General features: G+C 38.5%; 1 protein-coding gene across 1 annotated transcript; it reads right to left on the bottom strand.

Annotated features, from left to right (window-relative positions):
* Positions 1–2035: 2035 nt before the first annotated feature.
* LOC133814700 (uncharacterized) lies at positions 2036–5412 on the bottom strand (the record flags this gene model as incomplete). Its single annotated transcript, XM_062247630.1, has 6 exons — positions 5344–5412; positions 4809–4910; positions 4166–4255; positions 3536–3626; positions 2816–2876; positions 2036–2711 (listed from the first exon to the last, which is right to left on the bottom strand). Coding segments are annotated over exons 1-6 (1089 nt in total), but the record flags the coding sequence as incomplete, so codon positions are not given.
* Positions 5413–23799: the final 18387 nt, after the last annotated feature.

The raw sequence follows: 23799 nt of genomic DNA on the forward strand, positions 1-23799 counted from the left end.
CAGGAAAATAGTTATGGGGGCGGAAGGATTCTTGACAGCTTGATTTGTGTATTAAGGATGATGGGATTCGATGGGCTGCGTGAACGATTTGAGGACGACGTTATTTTAGTCTCTTTAAATTATGTTTTATGTATTTTCTGCATTTAGTTTTGTAAACAATTTCCTTTAGTTTAAAGTTTTATTTTATTTTAAAACAATGGGATCCCATACCCCGCATTTATGTATTTCAATATTTACTTTGGAGTTTTTAATAAAGTTGTGAATATTTCTTATGTATGTTTTCTCAAAAATAGTAGCTAAGTCTAGTAATTTTAATGGTCCAAGGTCTTAGAATTAGTTGGGTCATTACAGATTGTGCTCGTAACCATTTCACCTTCTCCGCTCGGAATTAAAGGTAAGAAAACTACACCCTTGTGTGGCTATGTTTGGATTAAGGTTCCCTATATTTGAATACAGATATTGTATGATTATGATATGCCATGTGAGCATGAAATAAATGGCCTAAGAGTGTCGGGACTGATATTTGCGCATAGGACGCGGCTCGACCACTGACAGCTGAGGTCACCTAAATAATCACTGTGCTCGGCCTAAGCGAGCTAGAGTTAGTGGGTTACATAGAGGGTACCCTAAGTATTGTATGATGATTATGATATGTGTACTATTGTTAATTTGGTGTTTATAACATGCCGAACATCTGGTTAACTGCCTTATTGATTGTTTGATTGTCTATATTGTTTATGCTATGCTATATGGTTTTCTTGTTGGGCCTTGGCTCACAGGTGCTACGTGGGGCAGGTAAAGGCAAGGGTAAGGTGGAACAATCCTGAGTTGGAGAGCTCTAGGGGTGGGATGTATATAGTTAGCTGCTCGTCCGCCACGGCCGAGGGATAGTACAGGGACAGGACAACCTAAAAATGTGCATTTTTCCATTAGAGTGCATTTGCTTGTATATAACTTTTGAAAGCTGTAAATTTGTCTTTTAAATCTAATTTTTTGGGATCCCATGTACTAAATGTTTATTTAAATGAAAAATGATCCTTTATGACTGAAATTTTTTAACCCTAGCCTGATTATGACTTTAGGGTCACATTTTAAACTAAACGACTTGATTAACAAGTCTTGCACAATTATAAACACACAGTGTAACGATCTTGGTTATCCAGGGCGTTACGACTTGGTATCAGAGCGGTCTAGGTTTAAGGGTTCATGAAGACTTGCTGAACATGTACATTCTTCGCTAAGAACAAGCTCGACTCAGGGTTTGGTAATTGTATGTTCATGTTTATATGCTTAAGTGTTTGAAAGGAATACGAATGCTTAAATATGTTTGATTAATAGAAAGCATTAGATACTAATAGGGATTGGCCCTTGACTGCTATGTGATGATTTTGAGGCATGCTTAGTAGCATTGCTGTTGCATGTGGATGAATAATTGGATAATTATTTATATCTAGATTGCTTGTGATTGGTTGTGTTCCAGCAGTGGATTATGGAAATATTGTTACCCTGTCATCATAGTCTGACCGCCGAGTCGTTGATTGCAGATTAACTTGGATAGCTATGCATCCAAGGTGATCTATATGACTAGCCGATACTGGGTCCAAGGCTAGAGATGATGACGAGGGCCAGAACCATTCGCCAGTCCTCGAGAATTGGCAGACAGGCAAGCCCGACTACTACTACTACTGCTGCCGCTTCCGCCGCCACTGCTGTCGCCGCTGCCGCTTCCGCCGCCGCTGCTGCTGCCGCCGTTGTCGCTTCCGCCGCCGCTACTGCTGCCGCCGCTGCCGCTTCCGCCACCGCTGTTGCCGCTGCCGCCGCTTCCGCTGTCGCTGCTGCTGCCGGCGCTGCCGCTTCCGCCGCCGCTGCTGCTGCCACCACCGCCATTGCCGCTGCCGCCGCCGCTACCCCTGCCGCTGCTGCTGTCACTGCTGCCGCTGCCACTACTGTGACTACTACTGCTGCCACTACTACTACCGCTACTGCTACTACTGCTATTGCTACTACTACTACTACTACTACTACTACTACTACTACTACTACTACTACTACTACTACTACTACTACCACTACTACTACTACTACTACTACTACTTCTACTACCACCACTACTACTACCACTACTGCTACTACTACTTCGACCACTACTACTACCACTACTGCTACCACTACTGATACTACTACTACTACCACTACTACTGCCACTACTGCCACTACTACTACCGCTGCTGCCACTACTACTATCGCTGCTGCCACTACTACTACTGCTACTACTACTACTACTACTACTACTACTACTACTACCACTACTACTACTACTACTACTACTACTACCACTACTACTACCACTACTACTACCACTACTGCTACGACTACTTCTACCAATGCTACGACTGCTACCACTGCTACCACCACTACTACTACCACTACTACTACCACTACTGCTACCACTACTGCTACCACTACTGCTACCACTACTGCTACCACTACTGCTACCACTACTGCTACCACTACTGCTGCCACTACTGCTACTACTACTGCTACTACCACTGCTACTACTATTGCTCCTACTACCACTACTACTACTGCTGCTACTACTGCTACTACTACTGCTACTACTACTACTGCCACTACTACTGCTACTACTACTACTACTACCACTACTACTACCACTACTACTACTCCTACTACTACTACTGCTACTATCATGCCTGGTTGGGACATCGTTGGATACTTTGTTATTAATTGTGTTCAATTTTTTTTGAAATAGGGGTCATGGATGGGAAGCTGAACTATACATTCATTTTCTTGATACCCAGAGTGGAGAATGCAGACAAGGTTGAACAATTTCGCCCGATTAGTTTGTGTAACTTTGCCTACAAAATTATGGCGAAGATCATCGCTAATAAATTGCAGCCTTTGATGGAAAACTCATCTCTCCTCTTCAATCAACCTTCATTCCAGGGAGTTGGATTGCAGAATCGTCTATAAACACACGCTTCATTGACATTTTGTTCGAAGCCTTATGTTTTAATTGTTTCATCAAAGGTGATATTCCAAGATATAGATGCTTGTTGTAATCCATAAATGGATTTCAACAACTTACACGCCTTTTGATCTTTCTGGAGCGTAGCCCACGAAAATGCACACTTCAGACCTTAAATCAAGTTTCCCTGATTTAGGTCTAAGAACATGAGCAGGACAACCCCAAATGCAGAAATGGTGAAACTAGCTTTGTTTCCATTCCACAGTTCCTTTGGTGTTTCACTTATGGTCTTAGATGGGACCACATTCTAAATGTAAGTTGTCATTTGAAGTGCATATCCCCGGAATGAGAAAGGAAGAGAAGAGTAGCTTAAGATAGACCTGATCATGTCCAACAAGGTCCTATTTCTCCTTTTTGAAACACCATTTTGCTGTGACATTCTGGGTGTTGTGAGTTGGGATAGAATACCATTGTCCAGCATGAAATCTTTGAATTCGAAATCTAAATATTCACCACCTTGACCTGATCGAATATTTTTAAGAGTCTTACCTAATATCTTTTCAACCTCAGATTTGAACTCTTGAAACTTACCAAAGGTTTCATATTTCCCAAGCATTATGTAAGTATGATCATATCTTGACTAATCATCAATAAATGTGACAAAGTACTCTTACTCACCTCTTGCTTGTGCATTGATTGGACCACAAACAACACTGTGTACAAGATCCAAAGCTTCTTTAGCTCTATTGCCTTATGCTAAGAAAGGACGTTTGGTCATTTTGCCTTCTAAACAAGATTCACAAACCAGAAGAGTTCCAACTCTTAGTGCTCTTAAAGGTCCATATTTTATTAACTGGTTTATTCTATCTAGTCCTATATGACCAAGTCTAAGATGGCAAAGATATATGTCATCCTCATTTGAAACCTTTTGTTTTTGTTTCCTTTCGACTTAGCTACTTTAAATAATTATGAGTTATTTACAGATCGTTCATTAGGTTTGAGCATATATAGTCCATTTGTTTGTCCAACTTCACAAATTTTGAATCCATTCTTTGTAATAACAATCGCATTATTATAAAAAGAAATATCAAAATATAAAGAAACCAAGTTTCTAGAAAATCTAGGAATAAAATAGACATCATTCAAAATAAGATAATTGTTCCCAAAATATAAACGAACTGTTCCCTTTGCTCTTGACAAAACGATCACACCACTTCCAACTTGCATAGTCACCTCGCCATCAACAAGTTCCCTTGATGACTCAAGTATCTGCATAGAAGAACAAACATTATTAGTGGCTCCTGAATCTAAAACCCAGGATGACATATTGTTTTCCACTATAAAAGCTTCACGTAAAGGCAAATCAGATTTACCTTTCTTTTTTAGCTCAGCGAGATACTTCTTGGAGTATCTCCACATATTGTTTTGACAGTTTTTCTTCTAGTGACCTTCAACTCCACAGTGGAAACACTTTCCCTTTGGTTCTTTCTTCTTGGAGTTATTGTCATTCTTGTTCTCCTTGGCCTTTTGTGACTTCTTTCCTTTCTTGGACTTCTTGCCCTTACGTTTGACCTTGTCATTGTTCTTCTTCCCAAATCTCTTTAGTTATGGTTTTGTTAAGAGACTCAAATGTTTGCAATTCATTCAACAACTGGGTCATGTTGAATTCCAACTTATTAATAATATAGTTGGTTATGAACGCAAACAAAGCAAGAGTGAGCGATTCAAGTATGATGCTTAATTGTGTACGCTTATCATTGATGACCCCATGTATTTCTACTTCATGAATCACGTTAATCATGCTCAAGACATGTTAATGCACAAAAACACCTGTCTTCATCTTACTAGTCATGTAGGTTCTAGTAGCCTCATGTAGAGATTTCATTATCTCAAAAGCAATTTCCATGGGATCATGCTTTGTTCTCTGAACATCATTCAAAAGAAGTTGTTGAATTCAAAATGTACGTCGCCGTTTGAATTGCATATCCTCATAATGAAAGAGGAGGTGAAGAGTAGCTTAACATAGATATGACCAAGTCCAACAAGGTCATGTTTCTTCTTTCAGAAACACCATTTTGCTGTGGCGTTGCTGGTGCTGTGAGTTGGGATAGAATACCACTCTCCAGCAAGAAATCTTTGAATTCTAAATCCAAATATTCTCCACCTCAATCAGATCGAAATGTCTTTAGATTCTTACCTAATTGCTTCTCAGTTTCAGCTTTGAATTCTTGAAACTTACCAAATGTTTCAGATTTCCTAAGCATTAGGTAAGTATGACCATGTCTTAAGTAATTGTCAATAAAAGTGATGAAATACTCATACCCACCTCTTGCTTGTACATTGATTGGACCACAGACATTGCCGTGTATAAGCTCCAAAGGTTCATTGGCTCTATTGCCTTTCACTGAGAAATGGTGTTTGGTCATTTTTACTTCTAGAAAAGATTCACAAACCGGAAGAGTTCCAAATCTTAGTTATCTCAAAGGCCCATCTTTTGTTAATCGGTTTATCCTATCTAGACCTATATGACCAAGTATAAGATGCCAAAGATATGTGTCATCCTCGTTTGAATTTTTTTGTCTTTTGTAACCTTGCGGTTTTGCTACCTTAAATAAAACAGAATTATTGAGTGCGCGTTCATTTGGTTTGAGCATATACAGTTCGTTATTGTGTTCTGCTTAACATATTTTGAAACCATTCTTTGAAATAACAATCGCATTATTACTAAAAGAAATATAAAAAATTGTACATGCAACATAGATAAAGAAACTAAGTTTCTAGAAAATGTAGGAATAAAATAAACATTGTTCAAAACTAAATAATTGTTCCCAAAATTTAAACGGACTGTTCCCCTTGCTCTTGCTGAAATGAGCGCTCCACTTCCAACTAGCATGGTCACCTCGCCATCTGCCAGCTCCCTTGATGACTTAAGTATCTACATGGAAGAACAAACATGGTTAGTGACTTTTGAATCTAAAACCCAGGATGAAATATCGTCTTCCACTACACAAACTTCAAGTACAAGTAAATCACATTTACCTTTCTTTTTCAGCTCAGAGAGATACTTCTTGCAGTTTCTCTTCCAGTGACCTTCAACTCCACAGTGGAAACATTTTTCTTTTGGTTCTTTCTTCATGGAATTGTTGTTAATTTTGTTCTCCTTGGCTTTTGGTGCCTTCTTGGATTTAATGGACTTTTTGACCTTTCCTTTGTCCTTATTATTGTTCTTCTTTCTCTTCTTGGTATTCTCCTCAGAGTTTGAAGATTTCTCTTCTACCACATTTGCTTCAGTCTCTTTTGTAATGGATTTGTTAAGAGACTCAAATGTCTGCAGTTCATTCAATAGCTGGGTCATGTTGAATTCCAACTTATTCATAATATAGTTGGTGGTGAATGCAGAAAAGGCATGAGTGAGCGATTCCAGTATGATGCATACTTGTGTACACTCATCATTTATGACCCCATGTATTTATGCTTCATGTATCACATTAATCATGTGTAAAACATGTTCACATACAGAAACAACTTTCTTCATCTTAATAGTCATGTAGGTTGTAACGACCCAAAATCGCTAATAAGGCTTAAGGGCCTTGATTAGTATGCCAAGAGGGCATTAAAGGAATAATTGTGATTTAAATGAGTAATTATATGTTTAGTAATGTTTATATTATAATTGAAGATATTATGTGTTAATGTGATATGAAATAAATGTATGATATATGTGAGAACCACATTATTATGTGGACAAGTTCGCAGAGCACGACTCAAGACGATTCTAGGGTCAGATAGCGGGAAAAGTCACAACGGGACTTAAGATATGACTTTGGATAAGTCGTGGGTATTTCTAGATAGCGGGTAGCGATTTGGACTATCGGGTCATGAAAATAAATATATGGAGATATATTTGAGGTTATGATGTCTAGGCGGGAATATTGGGGGATTTTACCATTTTGGCCTCGGGGACGGTTCCGGCACCCCGAGCCTCGGGATTAACTTAATGAGTGAGATAGACATAAGGAAGCCTTTAGAAAATATAAACCGACTAAAACTTTTACCTCAGCTCTCTCTCACTCTCAAGGAAAACAAAGGGAAGGAAAAACACAGAGAACTTAAGGGGAACAAGCTAGAATTTCTGAGATTTGTGGAGAAGATTTGGAGGTTTAGCTCAGGAGTAAATCAATAAATAAAAAAGGGATTAAGGTAAGCATCTAATCTTCTTTTCTGTGGTTGAATTCTGAGTTCTAGCTGGGTTTTGGTCAAGTTTTGAAGCAAACATGGTTTTGATGTCTTAAGGCAGAATTAAGGAGGAAACTTGGAGATTTAGCTTGGCTTTGGCTTGGTGAGGTGATTCAACAGAAGAGGTAAGTTTCAACTCATGGTTTAGAGGTTTTAGATTGGGTTTGGATGGCTGGTTTGAATGTTTATAGCTCTTGAGTTTCAGAAATTGAAAAGAGAAGATTAGTGTGTGTTGGGTTGAGTTGAGTTTTCTGTGGAATTAAGTTGTTTAAGTCATGTTAAAGGTGTTGGATTTGTTGGGTGTTGAAGTAGGGAGCTTAAGGGTGGTTGTGGCTGAGGTTTTGAACTTTGAAATGGTGTAAATTCTGGGTTCGAAGGGGGCCGCGACTTTGTTCTAGAGTGCTGCGGCCCTAGCATGCAAAGGAGCCAAGGAGGCTCGGCCAAAGGCAAGCGCCGCGACGCCCAAAGCAAGGGTCGCGGCACGTGTCCTCCTTCAGGGGTGGTGTTGGTTCTATTTTGGGGAAGGGCCGCGGCTAGGCTTCAGGGGCCGCAGCCCTTTGTTGCACACATGAGTTTTTGAGGGTTTTAGGTATGGGAAAGTGGTCTAGTGTGCTCGGGTTTGGTTTCACCACCGTGCTTGGTGGAATTTGGAATCCCGGGAGTTAGTTTTGTAACTGGAAACCTATATTGGAGTATTAATGGAACCCTATACTTTAGTTGTGGCTAGGTGATAAAGACTTAGGCTTGGGAACAGATCGTTCTTGAGAGGCGTTGCTCGTAATCCAATAACTGCACAGACTAAAGGTAAGAAAACTACACCTGGTTGCATATATGTGACGGGACTAAGGGCTCCCTATTGTAAATGCTTGAAAATTTGGTATTATGCCATGCAAGCCATTTAGTGAACCAATGGCCTAAGGGTGCCAAGGGTTTCATAGTGCACAGGGCGCGGCTCGGCCACTGGTAGCCGAGGACAGCTTATTATGCACTGAGCTCGGTTTAAGCGGGCCGGAGTCAGTGGGTTAAATAGAGGGTGCGGCCTAAGTCGTCGGCCCTGAATATTATGTTATATGAGTGTTATATGTGATAGAATGTATCTTTAATCGGATTATATGCGCTGAATATCTGTTGGGGATTATCTGATGGGAATACATGCATAATGAATTAATTGTCTGTTTTCATTGATTGAGTTGTTTAAAATGTTTTCTTGCTGGGCCTTGGCTCACGGGTGCTACGTGGTGCAGGTAAAGGCAAGGGTAGATTAGACCAGCCTTGATTGTAGAGCTCAGCGAGCGGAATGTACATAGCTAGGTGCTCGGCCGCCACGGTTGAGGTCTGGGCAAGGACATGAAACCTGAAGACTGTCTGTTTTGCCTTAGTATGGCTAGTGAATACTCATGTATTTTTGGGATTCTGTAAACTTATTTTAACTCTACTTTCTTATGGGATCCCGTGTTTATTACAGTTTAAATATATGAAATGAGTCCTTTGAGACCAAAACCTTTTTAACCCTAGCTCTTACATGTTTAGTGACACCTTTTTAAAATGTTGACTTGATTAACGAGTCTTGCACCTTTATAAGTACATAGTGTAACGGTCTTGGCTATCAAAGGCGTTACATAGGTTCTAGTAGCTTTATGTCTACTTTGATCAGATTGCTGCCCAAACATATCTTGCAGAGAATCCATTATCTCAAACCCAGTTTCCATGGTTTCATGCTTCGTTCTCAGAACATCATTCAGGCTCACAAGCATGTAACACTTTGCCTTATTATTGGATTGAATCAAGGCATCATTCTTGTCCCGAACATTCTTCGGGGCAGTGGCGGCGGGCTCTTTAGGACATTCCCCAGTCAGGACAAATTTGTGGTTCTCACACACTAACATAAGATTTAGATTTGATTTCCTTCTTATAAAATTATCTCCATTAAGTTTTTCAAGTGATAGTAAAGCGGTTATTGGATTGCCACTGTTTGACATTACTAAAATAAATAAAAAACAATAATATTATTATTTGAAACAGATAATTGTTTTGGAAAGTAAACATGATGCATGAATGCAACAATTAAAACACATAAATTAACATTTAATTTTCCACGATAAAACTATCCAAAAAATAAAGTGTCGCCTTAGGGTCGGTCAAGTTAAATTCAGATAGCTTATAAGACAATCTTATCTTTATAATTTAAAACTTAAAATAACTTGTTATTTTCTCTTTTAAATATAAAGTATCGCTGGTTTGGTCAAGATGTAATTATCCACCACAAAAGTTTAATTACATCTTTCTAAGTGTAACCCATTATTTCGGATTTCATGACTTAACTTAGAGAGTGCCGCCTTAGGGTCGGTCAAGCCTAAAATACATCACTCCCTCCTATCTTCGTAAGAAGCCAACCTTGGTATTGATATGTCTAGAAACCTTCCTTAGGGGGACGGAAACAAAGCTGCCTCGAGGCCTTATTCATATCTCACGGTGTTGTACTAGTAATGGAGACCATAGGCCACATTGAGATGTTCACCTTCTCCCTCTTACTATTTTAAATAAGATGTGTTTTATTAAACTAATCAATTAATTCCAAATTAATTACTAGTTTATTAATAAACCTATGAATGTAATTAATTACAAAAATGTAATTATAAAAGAGCCTATTTCTATAATTAATGTGATCTAAATAATTACCCATTACATTCATCTAACTTTACTAAAAGGCTTTTTACATAAAGTTGGTTATCTTAAAGGCCTATAAAAACTATTTCATTTATTATGGTGTGAGTTACCAAGTTGTAACTAATTTAATACATAGTAGTTTACATGCAATTAATTTCACCAAAAAATAATTCATATAAACAAATAGGACAATCCTAGATAATCATGGTTCTAAAAATGGTTGATTAATGAGAAAGTGTGTGGGGTTTCATGAATGGAATGTAATTGACTAATGCATGATCATGTTATCAATCAAACATCAATGAACATTTATTTAAATAAATACAATAAATAAACAATACATGATGAACCGAGTACTAATGAGTATTTCTAATATTTACAACCCTTTGAAAAAAATTAGAAATAAAATTGCAATTTAAGCCTATGTAGCTTTCAAGACTCTCCAAGAATGCTCCTACTCTCCTTTAGGCTTTCTTGCTAATCTTTAGGAACTTTGTTTTGGTCCATTTATTAATTAGAAACAAATTTTCTAATTAATTTATTTAATAAAAACTAACTTTTAAGTAAATAACCATTTTTTTCATCTTTTTAATTTAGTTGAATTTAAATAATTAAATAATCAAATTCAAATAATTATTTATTCTTAAGACATTAAAATATCTTAACCAACTAAAAGATATTTTATTTTCTAATAAAATAAAATAAGATAATTAAACTTTAAAATTCAAATAATTTAAAAATCAATTAAATAAAAGATATTTTATAACAACTTAGGAATTAGGGTTTTGGGCACCAAAATGGTGCCCTAGGGCCGGCGACACAAGGTGCCAAGCTCGAGATGGGCAGTTGGGCATTTAGGTGCATCAGGTGCAGCACATAGGGGCGTGCGCAGGGAGCCAGTCAGAGGTGTGCTAGCGCACGCGTAGGCAGGAACGGGGGCTCGACTCGGGTGCGCAGGGGCAAGGGCAGGCAGGAATAGGTGAAGGGCGCGTACAGGCTGGCGCGGGGATAGACGTGGCTGTGCGCAAGTGGCCGAGAAGGCTCGGGCTGCTGCCATGGCTGGTGGCTCGATTCCTTCCAATTTCCTCTTGAGTACAAAATTTTTCAATTTAAATTTCAAGAAATAAAATTACAAAAATCCTATGCCCTTTATGACTTACACAAGATCTAGGAAAAATATTTAAAATTCCTAACCCAATAACACCATATAATTAACAATCCATCATTTAACCATACATTTAAAAAAATATATCCATCCATTTGATATACATATAACAAATGCAAGAAACCCACACAGTATTTAACATATATATATGTATAGACTGCTCTGGTACCAATTGTTGGTATTAAATGATAAAATCAAAGGTACGCAGCGGAATATATGTACCAATTTTAATAAATATTAATACCAGCTAGAATAATATACATATATAAATTTTAAATCACATACAAATAGATTAGAGATTACCTCTTGTAGCCTATCAAGTGTCATTGAGTCTTTTTGTATAAATTAATGATCTTCCTATCCATTGTTCTGAGGCCTCACACCCTGCTCTTCCAGATCAATCCTCAAACACACAAGGACATGTGTGGGCACGTAGGATTCAAAATGTTGATTTATGTGATTCTCTAGATGTACTCAAAACATGAGATCTAGAGAGTTTTGACAGAGAGAATGTTTAGAATATATTTTAGGATTAGAGAAAACTATCGCTTTAGAAAGAGAGTGTGATTATCCATCATTTTCTAAATATCATGTATATCACATTTATGAAGATATTTAATCTAATTAAATAATCTTTATTTAAATAAAATATAATTCAAATTAATACTAATTAGATATTTTTATTTAATTATCTATTTAAATCATATTTAAAAAGAATAATTAAATAACTGATTAGACAAATTTATTTGAAATTCAAAATTTAAATCCCAGGGATAAAATCCCTGATGCTAGGCGCCACACACTGTACTGCACAGTGTGTGTCGCCCAGCCCTATTAGGGTTGCCCTAATTTTCTCATTTGTTTATTTAATCAACTTTTAAGACAAGATATTTATTCTAACATAAATAATAGTTAATTCAAAATTAACTTTATCTTAAAATATGAGTTTTAAATTAAATAAATAAATATCATATTATAAATACGATATTTATTATTTTCTCTCCTTATATTAATCCAAACAAGATTGATATTAATTTTAACCTATAGTTTTTCAAAATAAAAACTATATAATTAAATAATTAATTCATTCACAATTAATCAATTACCCATAATTATCAAATAATTATTTCCTTGCCCTGGAAAATTAATTCCTTTGCAATTTAGTCATTTCTCTTAACAAATCTTTCTTTTGACATCCTTACCCTCGATAGTGTAGAACAGAGGTGATCTGGGGACCATGGACCTATAATACGAAGCTCCAATAAACCAGATTAATAATTAAACTGTTTAATCTAATAATCTTATTTATTAATTCCATGATTACTCCACCGTAAATATGGAATTGCACTCTAATTATTTATAGAATTATATTTACACAGTTTTCTCTAGTAGTCCATTGATATAATCAATATATGTACCTCCATTATTGGTTCGTTAATTAGAGCTAGTCAAAATTACCGTTTTACCCAATTACTTCTTGATCCTTAAGTACCATTAATTCACTAGCGAATAATTAATCTATAATTTAATTATAGATTTGAGCTCAATAACTATTCAGTTCCAAAATCAACCCTTAAGGGAACCAATATTCGATCCGTAAGGAAAGCATGGATTCCAATATTGTAATTCATGTTCCCAGCTATCCATGTTATTGAATCTCCAAAACAAAAGTCATTAGCCTCATTATTCTAAGAGATCTTAATGAGTGAATCAAAAGATCCAATAAGCATAAACAGGATTTCATGAATACTCAGGATTTAGACTGATCTATAAATGATCATCTATTATGACAAGAATTAAATCTTTACGTCAAACGACAAGCTTACAAAGATAATTAATTCACATCGGTCTTGTCATATATAATCTCTATTATATACAACACCTTTACTAAGATGTCTATCCACATCAGTAATCTGAATCTAAATTACTTGCATCTCGCATGCTTAACAAACTGTACTAGTAACCATTCATTAAAGATTCCTTACTTTAATATGTTACTGACTATTTTATTCATTATATATGATCTTAATTCTCTCGTACTAATACAAGATCATATTCTCATGAATGAATATGGATTTTCTTAATATTATTATATAATTAATTCAAACAATAATTATAACATTCAAATATAATAAAATTATACTTTTATTTAAAACAAATAAATTTTCTTTACATGCTTTTTGGGCACGTGACCCATGATCGACTTTGTAAGATGTGTCTTGGTTAACGGGCCAGTCAGTTCTGTTCCAACGCTATCTTCATAACAGTCACATCACCTCGCTATACAATCTCTCTTACCAGATGGTATTTCCTTTCTTTATGCTTCCCTTTCTTGTGGCTTCTAGGTTCTTTGGAATTAGCTACTGCTCCATTGTTGTCATAGTACATGATTATAGGCTTATTCATATTTGGAATAACTTCCAGATCAGCGTAGAACTGCCTCAACCAAACTACTTCCTTAGCTGCTTCACAAGCCGCTATGTATTCGGCTTCCATGGTTGAATCAGCTATGTTGGATTGCTTAATGCTTCTCCAGACCACAGTTCCTCCACAAAGAGTGAACACTGACCTAGATGTCGATTTTCGACTGTCTTTGTCTAATTGGAAATCAGAATCAGTGTGTCCAGTAGGGTTTAGCTCACCCCCTGAATATACCAGCATATGGTCTCTCGTTCTCCTAAGATACTAGAGAATGTGCTTTACTGCAATCCAGTCTTCCAAACCAGGATTTGATTGATAACGACTTACAATTCCAACTGCATAACATATGTCAGGCTTGGTACACAACATAGCATACATCAGACTCCCAACTGCTAAAGCATAGGGATACTTTCTCATATCCTCTTCCTCCTAAGGTGTCTTGGGACATTGTTCCTCAGAGAGAGCAATTCCATGTCTGCTCGGTAATTGACCTTTCTTTGAATTATCCATAGAGAATCTTTCAAGCACCTTATCTATATAATTAGCCTGAGAAAATTCCAAGAGCTTGTTCTTCCTATCCCTTAGGATTTGGATTCCCAAAACATAGCTCTCCTCACCAAAATTTTCATTTGGAACTTTTTAGCTAAGCATTTCTTTAAGTTTGACAATTTCTCTACAATGTTCCTAATGAGTAAAATGTCATCAACGTAAAGAACTAAGAAATTGATGTATTTATACACACATGCTTCGTCGACATTCTGTTCAAAGCCATATGTTGTAATTGTTTCGTCAAGAGTGATATTCTAAGATCTAGATGCTTGCTTTAATCCATAAATGGATTTCAGCAACTTGCACACCTTTTGATCTTCCTCTGTCTCTATGAACCGTTCTGGTTGTACCATATAGATACTTCCATCAAGATAGCCATTCAGAAATGCTGTCTTGATGTCCATTTGCTATATCTCATAATCATTGACAGCCGCTATGGATAAGAGGATACGAATGGATTTGAGCATGGCCACATGAGAAAATATTTCTTCATAATCAACACATTCTCTCTGAGTGTAACCTTTGGCTACAAGCCTCGCTTTGAAAGTCTCTACTTTCCCATCTACACCTCTTTTCTTCTTGTATATCCACTTACAGCCTATGGGTCTGACATCTTCAGGTGGATCCACAATTTCCCAGACAAAATTGGAATACATTGATTCCATTTATTGGTTCATGGCTTCTTACCATTTCTCCTTTTTGGGTACATCCATTGCCTCTTTAAAGGATAATGAATTGTCCTTGTCTGTATCAAAAACAAGGACATGTGCCTCATGTTCGTAGCGAACAGGTTGTCTCACAATCCTCCCACTCTGACGTTGCACTAGTGTTTTTTTTTCCAGGAATCATGGTTTCCTCGGTTTGTCGTTTATCATTTAATGATGAAGATGATTGTGATGGAATATTATCAACCGTGAGTTCCTCCAATACTACCTTGCTCCAAGGTTTATAGTTATTCATATAGTCATGTTCAAGGAAGGTCGCAGTGGAAAAAAATACCTTTTGATCCTTGGGACTATAGAAATAACCACCTCTTGTTTCTGGAGCATAGCCAACAAAAATGCACATTACCAACCTTGATTCAATTTTCCCTGATTTAGGTCTAAGAACATGAGCAAGATAGCCCAAAATGTGGAAATGGTGCAAACTAGGTTTGTTTCCATTCCACAATTCCAGTGGCATTTTTCTAATGGTCTTAGATAGGACTACATTCAAAATGTACGTCACTGTTTGAAGTGCATATCCCCAAAATGAGAGAGGAAGTGAAGAGTAGCTTAACATAGATCTGACCATGTCCAACAAGGTCCTGTTTCTTCTTTCAGAAACACCATTTTCCTATGACGTTCCTAGTGTTGTGAGTTGGGATAGAATACCATGCTCCAACGAGAAATCTTTGAATTCTAAATCAAAATATTCTCCATCTCGATCAGATCGAAGTGTTTTTAGAGTCTTACCTAATTGCTTCTTAGCCTCAGCTTTGAATTCTTGAAACTTACCAAATGTTTCAGATTTCCTAAGCATTAGGTAGGTATGACTATATCTTGAGTAATTGTCAATAAAAGTGATGAAATACTCATACCCACCTCTTGCTTGTACATTTATTGGAACACAGACATCACTGTGTACAAGCTCCAAAGGTTCTTTGGCTCTATTGCCTTTCCCTGAGAAAGGACGTTTGGACATTTTTCCTTCTAAACAAGATTCACAAACTGGAAGAGTTCTAACTCTTTGTTCTCTCAAAGGTCCATCTTTTGTTAACTGGTTTATCCTATCTAGACCTATATGACCAAGTCTAAGATGCCAAAGATATGTGTCATCCTTGTTTGAAACTTTTTGTCTTTTGTTACCTTGCGGTTTTGCTACTTTAAACAATTCTGAATTATTGAGCATTCATTCATTTTAATGTTTTGGAACATAATAATATTATCATTTGAAAAAAATATCAATGTTTTGGAAAGTAAACATGATGCATGAATGCAACAATTAAAACACATAAATTAAAATTTACTTCTCCACAATAAAAGTACCCAACAAATAAAGTGCTGCCTTACGGTTGGTCAAGTTAAATTCAGATAGCTTATAAGACAATCTTATCTTTATAAATTAAAACTTAAAATAACTTTTTATTTTCTCTTTTAAATATAAAGTACCACTGGTTTGGTCAAGATGTAATTATCCATCGCAAAAGCTTAATTACATCTTTGTAAGTGTAACCCATTATTTTGGATTTCATGACTTAACTTAGAGAGTGCTGCCTTAGAGTCGGTCAAGCCTAAAATACAGCACTTCCTCCTATCTTTGTAAAAAGTCAACCTTGGTATTGATATGTCTAGAAAACTTCCTTAGGGGGATGGAAACAAAGTCGCCTCCAGGCCCTATTCATATCTCACAGTGTTGTACTAATAATGGAGACGATAGGTCACATTGAGATGTTCACCTTCTCCCACTTACTATTTTAGATTCAATGTGTCTTATTAAACTAATCAATTAGTTCCAAATTAATTATTATTTTATTCATAACCCTGTGAATGTAATTAATTACAAAAAACATAATTATAAAAGAGCCTATTTCTATAATTAATGTGATCTAAATAATTACCCATTACATTCATCTAACTTTACTAAAACGGTTTTTAAATAAAGTTGGTTATCTTAAAGGCCTATACAAAACTATTGCCTTTATTGTGGTGTGAGTTACCAAGTTTTAACTAATTTAATACTTAGTAGTTTACATGCAATTGATTTCACCAAAAATATAATTCATATAAACAAATAGGACAATCCTAGATAATCATGGTTCTAAAAAATGGTTGATTAATGAGAAAGTGTGTGGGGTTTCATGAATGGAATGTAATTGACTAATGCATGATCATGTTATCAATCAAACATCAATGAACATTTATTTAAATAAATACAATAAATAAACAATAAATGATGAACCGAGTACTAATGGGTATTTCTAAGATTTACAACCTTTTGAAAAAATTAGAAATAAAATTGCAATCTAAGCCTTTGTAGCTTTCAAGAATCTCCAAGAATGTTCCTCATCTCTTTAAGGCTTTCTTGCTAATTTTTAGGAATTTTATTTTGCCTAACTTATTAATTAGAATTTTTTTCTAATTAATTAATTTAATTAATACTATCTTTTAATTAAATAATCATTTTATCGTCTTTTTAATTTAGTTAAATTTAAATAATTAAAGAACAAATTCAAATAATTATTTAAACTTAACACATTAAAATATCTTAGCCAACTAAAATATATTTTATTTTCTAATAAAATAAAATAAGATAATTAAACTTTTAAATTCAAATAATTTAAAAATTAATTAAATAAAAGATATTTTATAACAACTTAGGAATTAGAGTTTTGGGCACCAAAATGGTGCCCTAGGGCCGACGGCACAAGGAGCCAAGGGATCGGGTGGGTGGCAGGCTGGCGTGTAAGGGCTCGACCAGGCGTCCGATAGGTAGGTCTGGCGCACACGAAGGCAAGCGGGTGTTAGCGTGAGGACGTGGGACATAGATGTCCTCTGAGGGAGGAGGATTTCTCCTTCTATCCCCTCGAACTTGAGCGTTCTTTTGCGAGGGCGGTGGTGTTGGATGTCTAACCGGTGATGGCAGGTGTCTTATCGGTGAGGCTATCCTCATTCCATCGGGGTGCACTAGGTTAGCCCGTCTCAGTTCTACCCCGATCTCCTAGGTCCTTTGTGTCGAAGGCTCTGATTGCGGCACAAATGGATTCACTGGGGTGTTTTGTCTCCTTGAATTGGTCCCAGCTCGCTCTGTTGGGTTGTTGTGAACAATCCTTGGAATCTGTTCAGAAGGTATGGAGCTAGGGGTCGCAGTTCTTACTGATCAACTAACATGAGGACGATAGTTCATATGGGGATCAGCAGGTTGGGTACTACACTGATTTTGCTTAGAAGGCGTGGAGCTCAGAGTTGCAGTCCTGACAAAACGACTGGGATTGGGATGGTTATTCCTATGGGACCTACTTTGCCTCTTTCCAATGTTAACATCAGTTACAAGAGGGGGTAACCGAGCCAGGACCTTCTCGATCTGCTTGTTAGCTCGAGTGAGATGGCTCCTTAATTAGGACATTTTCCATCTCGATGGCTGTTAGATACCCCAGATTGGGATTTGGTGGGAATGATGTTGTACTCCCAATATTGTCTTGGCTCATATGTTGCTTTCCACAGCGTTGCTGAGCGTCTGGGCCTTTTTCGACAGAAACGATTCCCCAGGCTCCCCCGAGTTGGGTATAAATCCCTGCCGTGACTATATCGCTAAACCTCTCACTAGGATCGCCTCGAGCCTTATGTTGTAAATACATCCACATAATAATGTGGTCTTAAAAATTTATCACAAATAATCACATTTATGCCCTCAACATGCTAAAATTACAAATATGCCCCTAGAAGCTAAACAGGGCCTATATGCATACTAATACTTGTAGTCATGCATTTCACATATCCATATAATCATATAAGCATGCTTATCACATAATCATGCGTTAAACAATATAAATCACACATAAACCAATTATGCCCTCCCGACATACTAATTAAGACCCTTAAGCCTTATTAGTGATTTTTGGGTCATTACAACTATCCTTTCCTACTGAGAATTTTGTCCTCAAAATTTTAATTGAATAACTCGGGATATTGATCCCGCATCACTAACTCAAGCTCCCAGGTTGCCTCATCGACCCTACTATTCCTCCATAACACTTTAACCAGAGGAATTGTCTTGTTCCGTAGAACCTTATCCTTCTGATCCAAAATCTGAACCGGTCACTCCTCATAGGACATATCTGTCTACAATTCCAAGTCTTCATACTTCAATACATGTGTCGTATCTGAGACGTACTTTCGGAGCATAGAAACATGGGATATTTCATGAACTACTGACAACGACGGTGGCAAAGCTAATCTGTAAGCCACCTGTCCGATCCTCTCCAGGATCTCAAAAGGTCCGATGAACCTAGGGCTCAACTTGCCCTTTTTCCCAAACCTCCTCACCCCTCGCAGTGGTGAAACTCGTAGAATCACGAGGTCCCCAACCTAGAACTCCATGTCCCTACGCTTAGGATCAGCGTAGATTTTCTGTCTGCTCTGTGAGGCAAGCATCTGAGCTCAGATCTTCTCAATAGCTTCATTTGTCTTCTGAACCATGTCCGGTCCCAAATAATTCCTCCCACCCATCTTGTCCCAATGAATGGGTGATCTACATCTCCTCCCATATAACATCTCATATGGAGCCACTCCAATCGTTGATTGATAACTGTTGTTGTATGAAAATTCAATCAACTGGAGGTACTTACTCCAAGATCCCTCAAAATCGATCACGCATGCCCTAAGCATATTCTCCAACACTCGAATCTTCCTCTCAAATTGTCCATTAGTCTGAGGATGGAAGGCTGTGCTGAACTTCAACTGAGTTCCCATAGCCTTCTTCAAACTACCCCAAAACTTGGAGGTAAAGATAGGATTCCGGTTTGACACTATAGACTTAGGAACCCTGTGAAGACGTACGATCTCCTTCACATACAACTCTGCATACTGATCCACCGTATAAGTCATCTTCACTGGAAGAAAATGAGCTCACTTGGTGTATCTGTCTACTATCACCCACACCGAGTCTTGAAGCCCTACTGTCCTGGGTAAACCTCCCACAAGGTCCATCATAATATCCTCCCATTTCCACTCAGGAATACCTAAAGACTGAAGCAACCCTGCTAGTCGCTGATGCTCAGCTTACACCTGTTGATAGGTTAAACATTTGGCCACGTACTCCACCACATCCTTCCTCATCCTGGGCACCAATACAACGTCCGTAGATCCTGATACATCTTCGTGGTACACGGATGAAGTGAATACGACGTAGTATGCGATTCATCCAATATCTCACGTCTAATTCCCACATCAGTCGGACACAGATCCGACCCTGATACCGTAGTAAACAAACCTCAGAAATAGAATAGTCCTTAGCTAATCCCGCTAAAACATTCTCCCTAACCTACTGTAACTGAGAATCTACCAACTGACCTTTCTTAATCTGCTCTAATAGGGTCGACTGTAGAGTAATGCTGGCCAACCGGCCCACTACCAACTCTATCCTCGCTCTAGACATCTCATTAGCCAACTCCCTCAAAATCTGGGTGGAACTAAACAACTACCCTGAGCCTCTCTGGCTCAATGCATCTGCCACTACATTGGCTTTCCCTGGGTGGTAAAGAATGCCACATTCTAATCCTTTACCAATTCCAGCCAATGCCTCTGTCTCATATTTAGGTCTTTCTGCGTGAAGAAGTACTTCAAACTCTTATGATCGGTGTATATCTCACACTTCTCCCCGTACATATAATGCCGCCAAACCTTCAGTGCAAATACCACCACTGCCAACTCCAAATCATGGGTAGGATACTGCTGCTCATACTCCTTCAGTTGTCGTGACGCATCAACACACATCCTAAACCCAACCTCGACGCGTCACAATAAACCACGAATTTTCCTTCCTCAGAAGGAAGACTCAGCACAGGTGCAGTAATAAGTCGCCGCTTCAATTCTTGAAAGTTGTTCTCACACTTGTCTGATGAGATGAACTTCAAGTTCTTCCATGTCAATTCTGTCATCGATGCAGCAATCTTTAAGAACCCTTCTACAAACCATCTGTAGTAACCTGCTAACCCAAGGAAGCTCTAAACCTTTGAGGTGTTCCTTGGCCTCAGCCAATCTCTCACTGCCTCCACCTTAGATGGGTCCACCTTAATCCCATTCTCGCCAACTATATGTCCAAGGAATGTCACTTCTGGTAGTCAAAACTCACACTTCTTAAACTTGGCATACAATTGATGCTCTCTTAACCTCTGCAAGACATGTCGAAGATGTCACTCGTACTCTGCCTCTGAACTGGGGTACACTAAAATATTGTCGATGAAGATAATGACGAACTGATCCAAGAAATCCTTGAACACCCTATTGATTAAGTCCATGAAGGCTGCTGGGGCATTGGTCAAACCAAATGACATGACCAAAAACTCATAGTGCCCATACCTCGTTCGGAAAGCCGTCTTCAGTATATCCTCGTCCTTGATCCTCAGCGGGTGATAACCAGATTGAAGATCAATCTTCGAGAATACCGTCTTTCCCTGCAGCTGATCGAACAAGTCGTCAATCCTTGGTAGAGGATACTTATTCTTGATAGTAAACTTGTTCAACTCCCATAGTCTATACACATCCTCAGAGTCTCATCCTTCTTCTTCACAAACAAAATTGGAGCACCCCATGGCGAGTAGCTAGGCCTGATAAACCCTAAATCCAGAAGTTCTTGTAGCTGTATCTTTAATTCCTTCAGTTCTACCAGTGCCATTCTACATGGTGCCCTCGACACTGGCTCTGTCCCCGGTGCCAACTCAATAACAAACTGAATCTCCCTGTGCGAAAATAGCCCTGGTAAATCCTCAGGGAACACATCCAAGAACTCACGAACTAATTTGGTCTCCTCCGGCCCTACTGGCAACACCCTGGTAGTATCCACAACACTAGCTAAGAAACCTATACATCCCCCCTGTAATAGGTCCCTAGCCCTCAATGCTGGTATCATGGGTACGCGGGGTCTACATACCGCACCCACGAAAACAAAGGGATCCTTGCCCTTCGGCTCAAAGGTTGCCAACTTCTTCCTACAATCAATAGTAGCTCCGTATCTAACCAACCAATCCATGTCCAAAATCATGTCAAAGTCCTCCATACCCAACTCAATCAAGTCTACTGATAACTCCCTACCATCAACCATCACTGGCAGTGCCCTAATCCACCTCCTAGAAACTACCAGTTCCCATGTAGGCAATATAGTCCAAAACCCCGCAGTATAGTACTCACTAGGTCTACACAGTCTATCAGTCACCTTACTAGAAACAAACGAATATGTAGCACCAGAGTCAATCAATATAGTAAAAGGAGAGACAACGCTAAAAAGTTGACATGTCACTATCAAGGGACTAGCCTCGGCCTGTGCCTGAGTCAAGGTGAACACTCGAGCTGGAGTCAAGCTGTCCACCTTCCTTGCGTCCCCTTTCTTCCTTGTTGGGCAGTCCTTCTTGAGGTGTCCCACCACCCCACATACATAACATGCCTTAGCCCTACATTCACCCGGATGGCGTCTTCTGCACTTGGTGCACTCAGGGTAGCTCCTCCATGTATCACCGCCTCCCTGACGTCCACCCTAAGTACCCCGATCTCTCCTATCAAAACCAGGAGCGGTCGAAGTATCACAGGTCTTCCTCTTCAAATCATTGGGATCTCCGCCCTTACCAGACATAGAATATGGATCCACCACTCTGTGACCCTCTCGCCGTGCAGTGCTCTCCCTCTATATCTTGTTCTCCGCTTCCTCAGTGGTAAGAGCATTCTCAACAGCCTGGACATAAGTTGTCCCCCCAGGTACTGTTGTAATCCTCACTTCTTGGGCTATCATAGCATTAAGCCCTCTGATAAATCTGTCCTTCCTAGCTGCATCTGTAGGCACAAGATCTGGTGAAAACTTTGCGAGTCTATCGAATTTCAGGGCATTCTGTAACTGTCATGTTGCCCTGAACCAACCCCACAAATTCATTCACCTTTGTTGCCCTGATGGCAACATTATAATACTTCTAATTGAACAAATCCTTGAATCCATCCAAACCCAGGGTAGTAACTTCCCACCAAATGTGGGCATCCTCTCTCAGCATATATGCAGCACAAGTCACTCTGTCATGACCCTCTACCCTCATGAAGTCTAGGATAACGGTAATCATACTCATCCACTGCTTGGCCTTTAGTGGATTTGGTCCTCCCTCAAAAGTTGGAGGATGTTGTTTCCTGAACTGCTCATACAACGGCTCCCTTCTATTCCCAACCTCCACTGGCTGTATAACTGGTGCCACTGCAAGTGGCACAATGGATGCAACACTCCCTGACAGAGCCTGTTGTCTCAGAAGTCAGATCTTCTCATCTTGGCTCTGAAGCCAGGCTTGCATATCTACCATAATTTGCTGCCACTTCTTAGGGAGTAGCGGAGGGTTCTGGCCCTGGTCATCATCTCTAGTCTCAGACTTGGTGTCGATTAGTCGTGTAGATCGTCTTGGATGCATAGCTATCCAAGTTAATCTGCAATCAACAACTTAGCGATCAGACTATGATGACAGGGTAACAATCTTTCCATGCATCACCATTGGAAATACAACCAATCACAAGTAGTCAAGGTGTAACAGTTCATCCAAATATTCATCCACATGCACAGCAATGCTAATAAGCATGCCTTAATATCATCACATAGCAGTCAAGGGCCAGGCCCTATCAGTATCTCATGCTCCCTATTAATCAAACAAATATCAACATTCATATTTCTTTCCAGTCACTTAAGCATATAAACATGTATACACAATTACCAAACCCTGAGTCGGGCATGTCTTTAGAGGTGAATGTACATGTCCAGCCAGTCTTTAGGAACCCTTAAACCTAGGACGCTTTGATAACAAGTTGTAACACCCTGGATAACCAAGGTCGTTACACTGTGTGATTATAAAAGTGCAACACTTGCTAATCAAGTTGTATAGTTGAAAACGTGACCCTAAAGTCGTAATTAGGTTAGGGTTAAAAGGTTTTGGTCACAAATAGGAAATTTCTCATTAAGATAAACGTTTAATACATGGGATCCCAAAATAAGTTTTAAAGGGCAGTTTACAAAATTTCAAAGTTTATGTACAACCATAAGCCACTCTAATGGAAAA

The sequence above is a fragment of the Humulus lupulus genome, chromosome 2 (genome assembly GCF_963169125.1).
Source record: "Humulus lupulus chromosome 2, drHumLupu1.1, whole genome shotgun sequence".
NCBI classification, from domain to species: domain Eukaryota; kingdom Viridiplantae; phylum Streptophyta; class Magnoliopsida; order Rosales; family Cannabaceae; genus Humulus; species Humulus lupulus.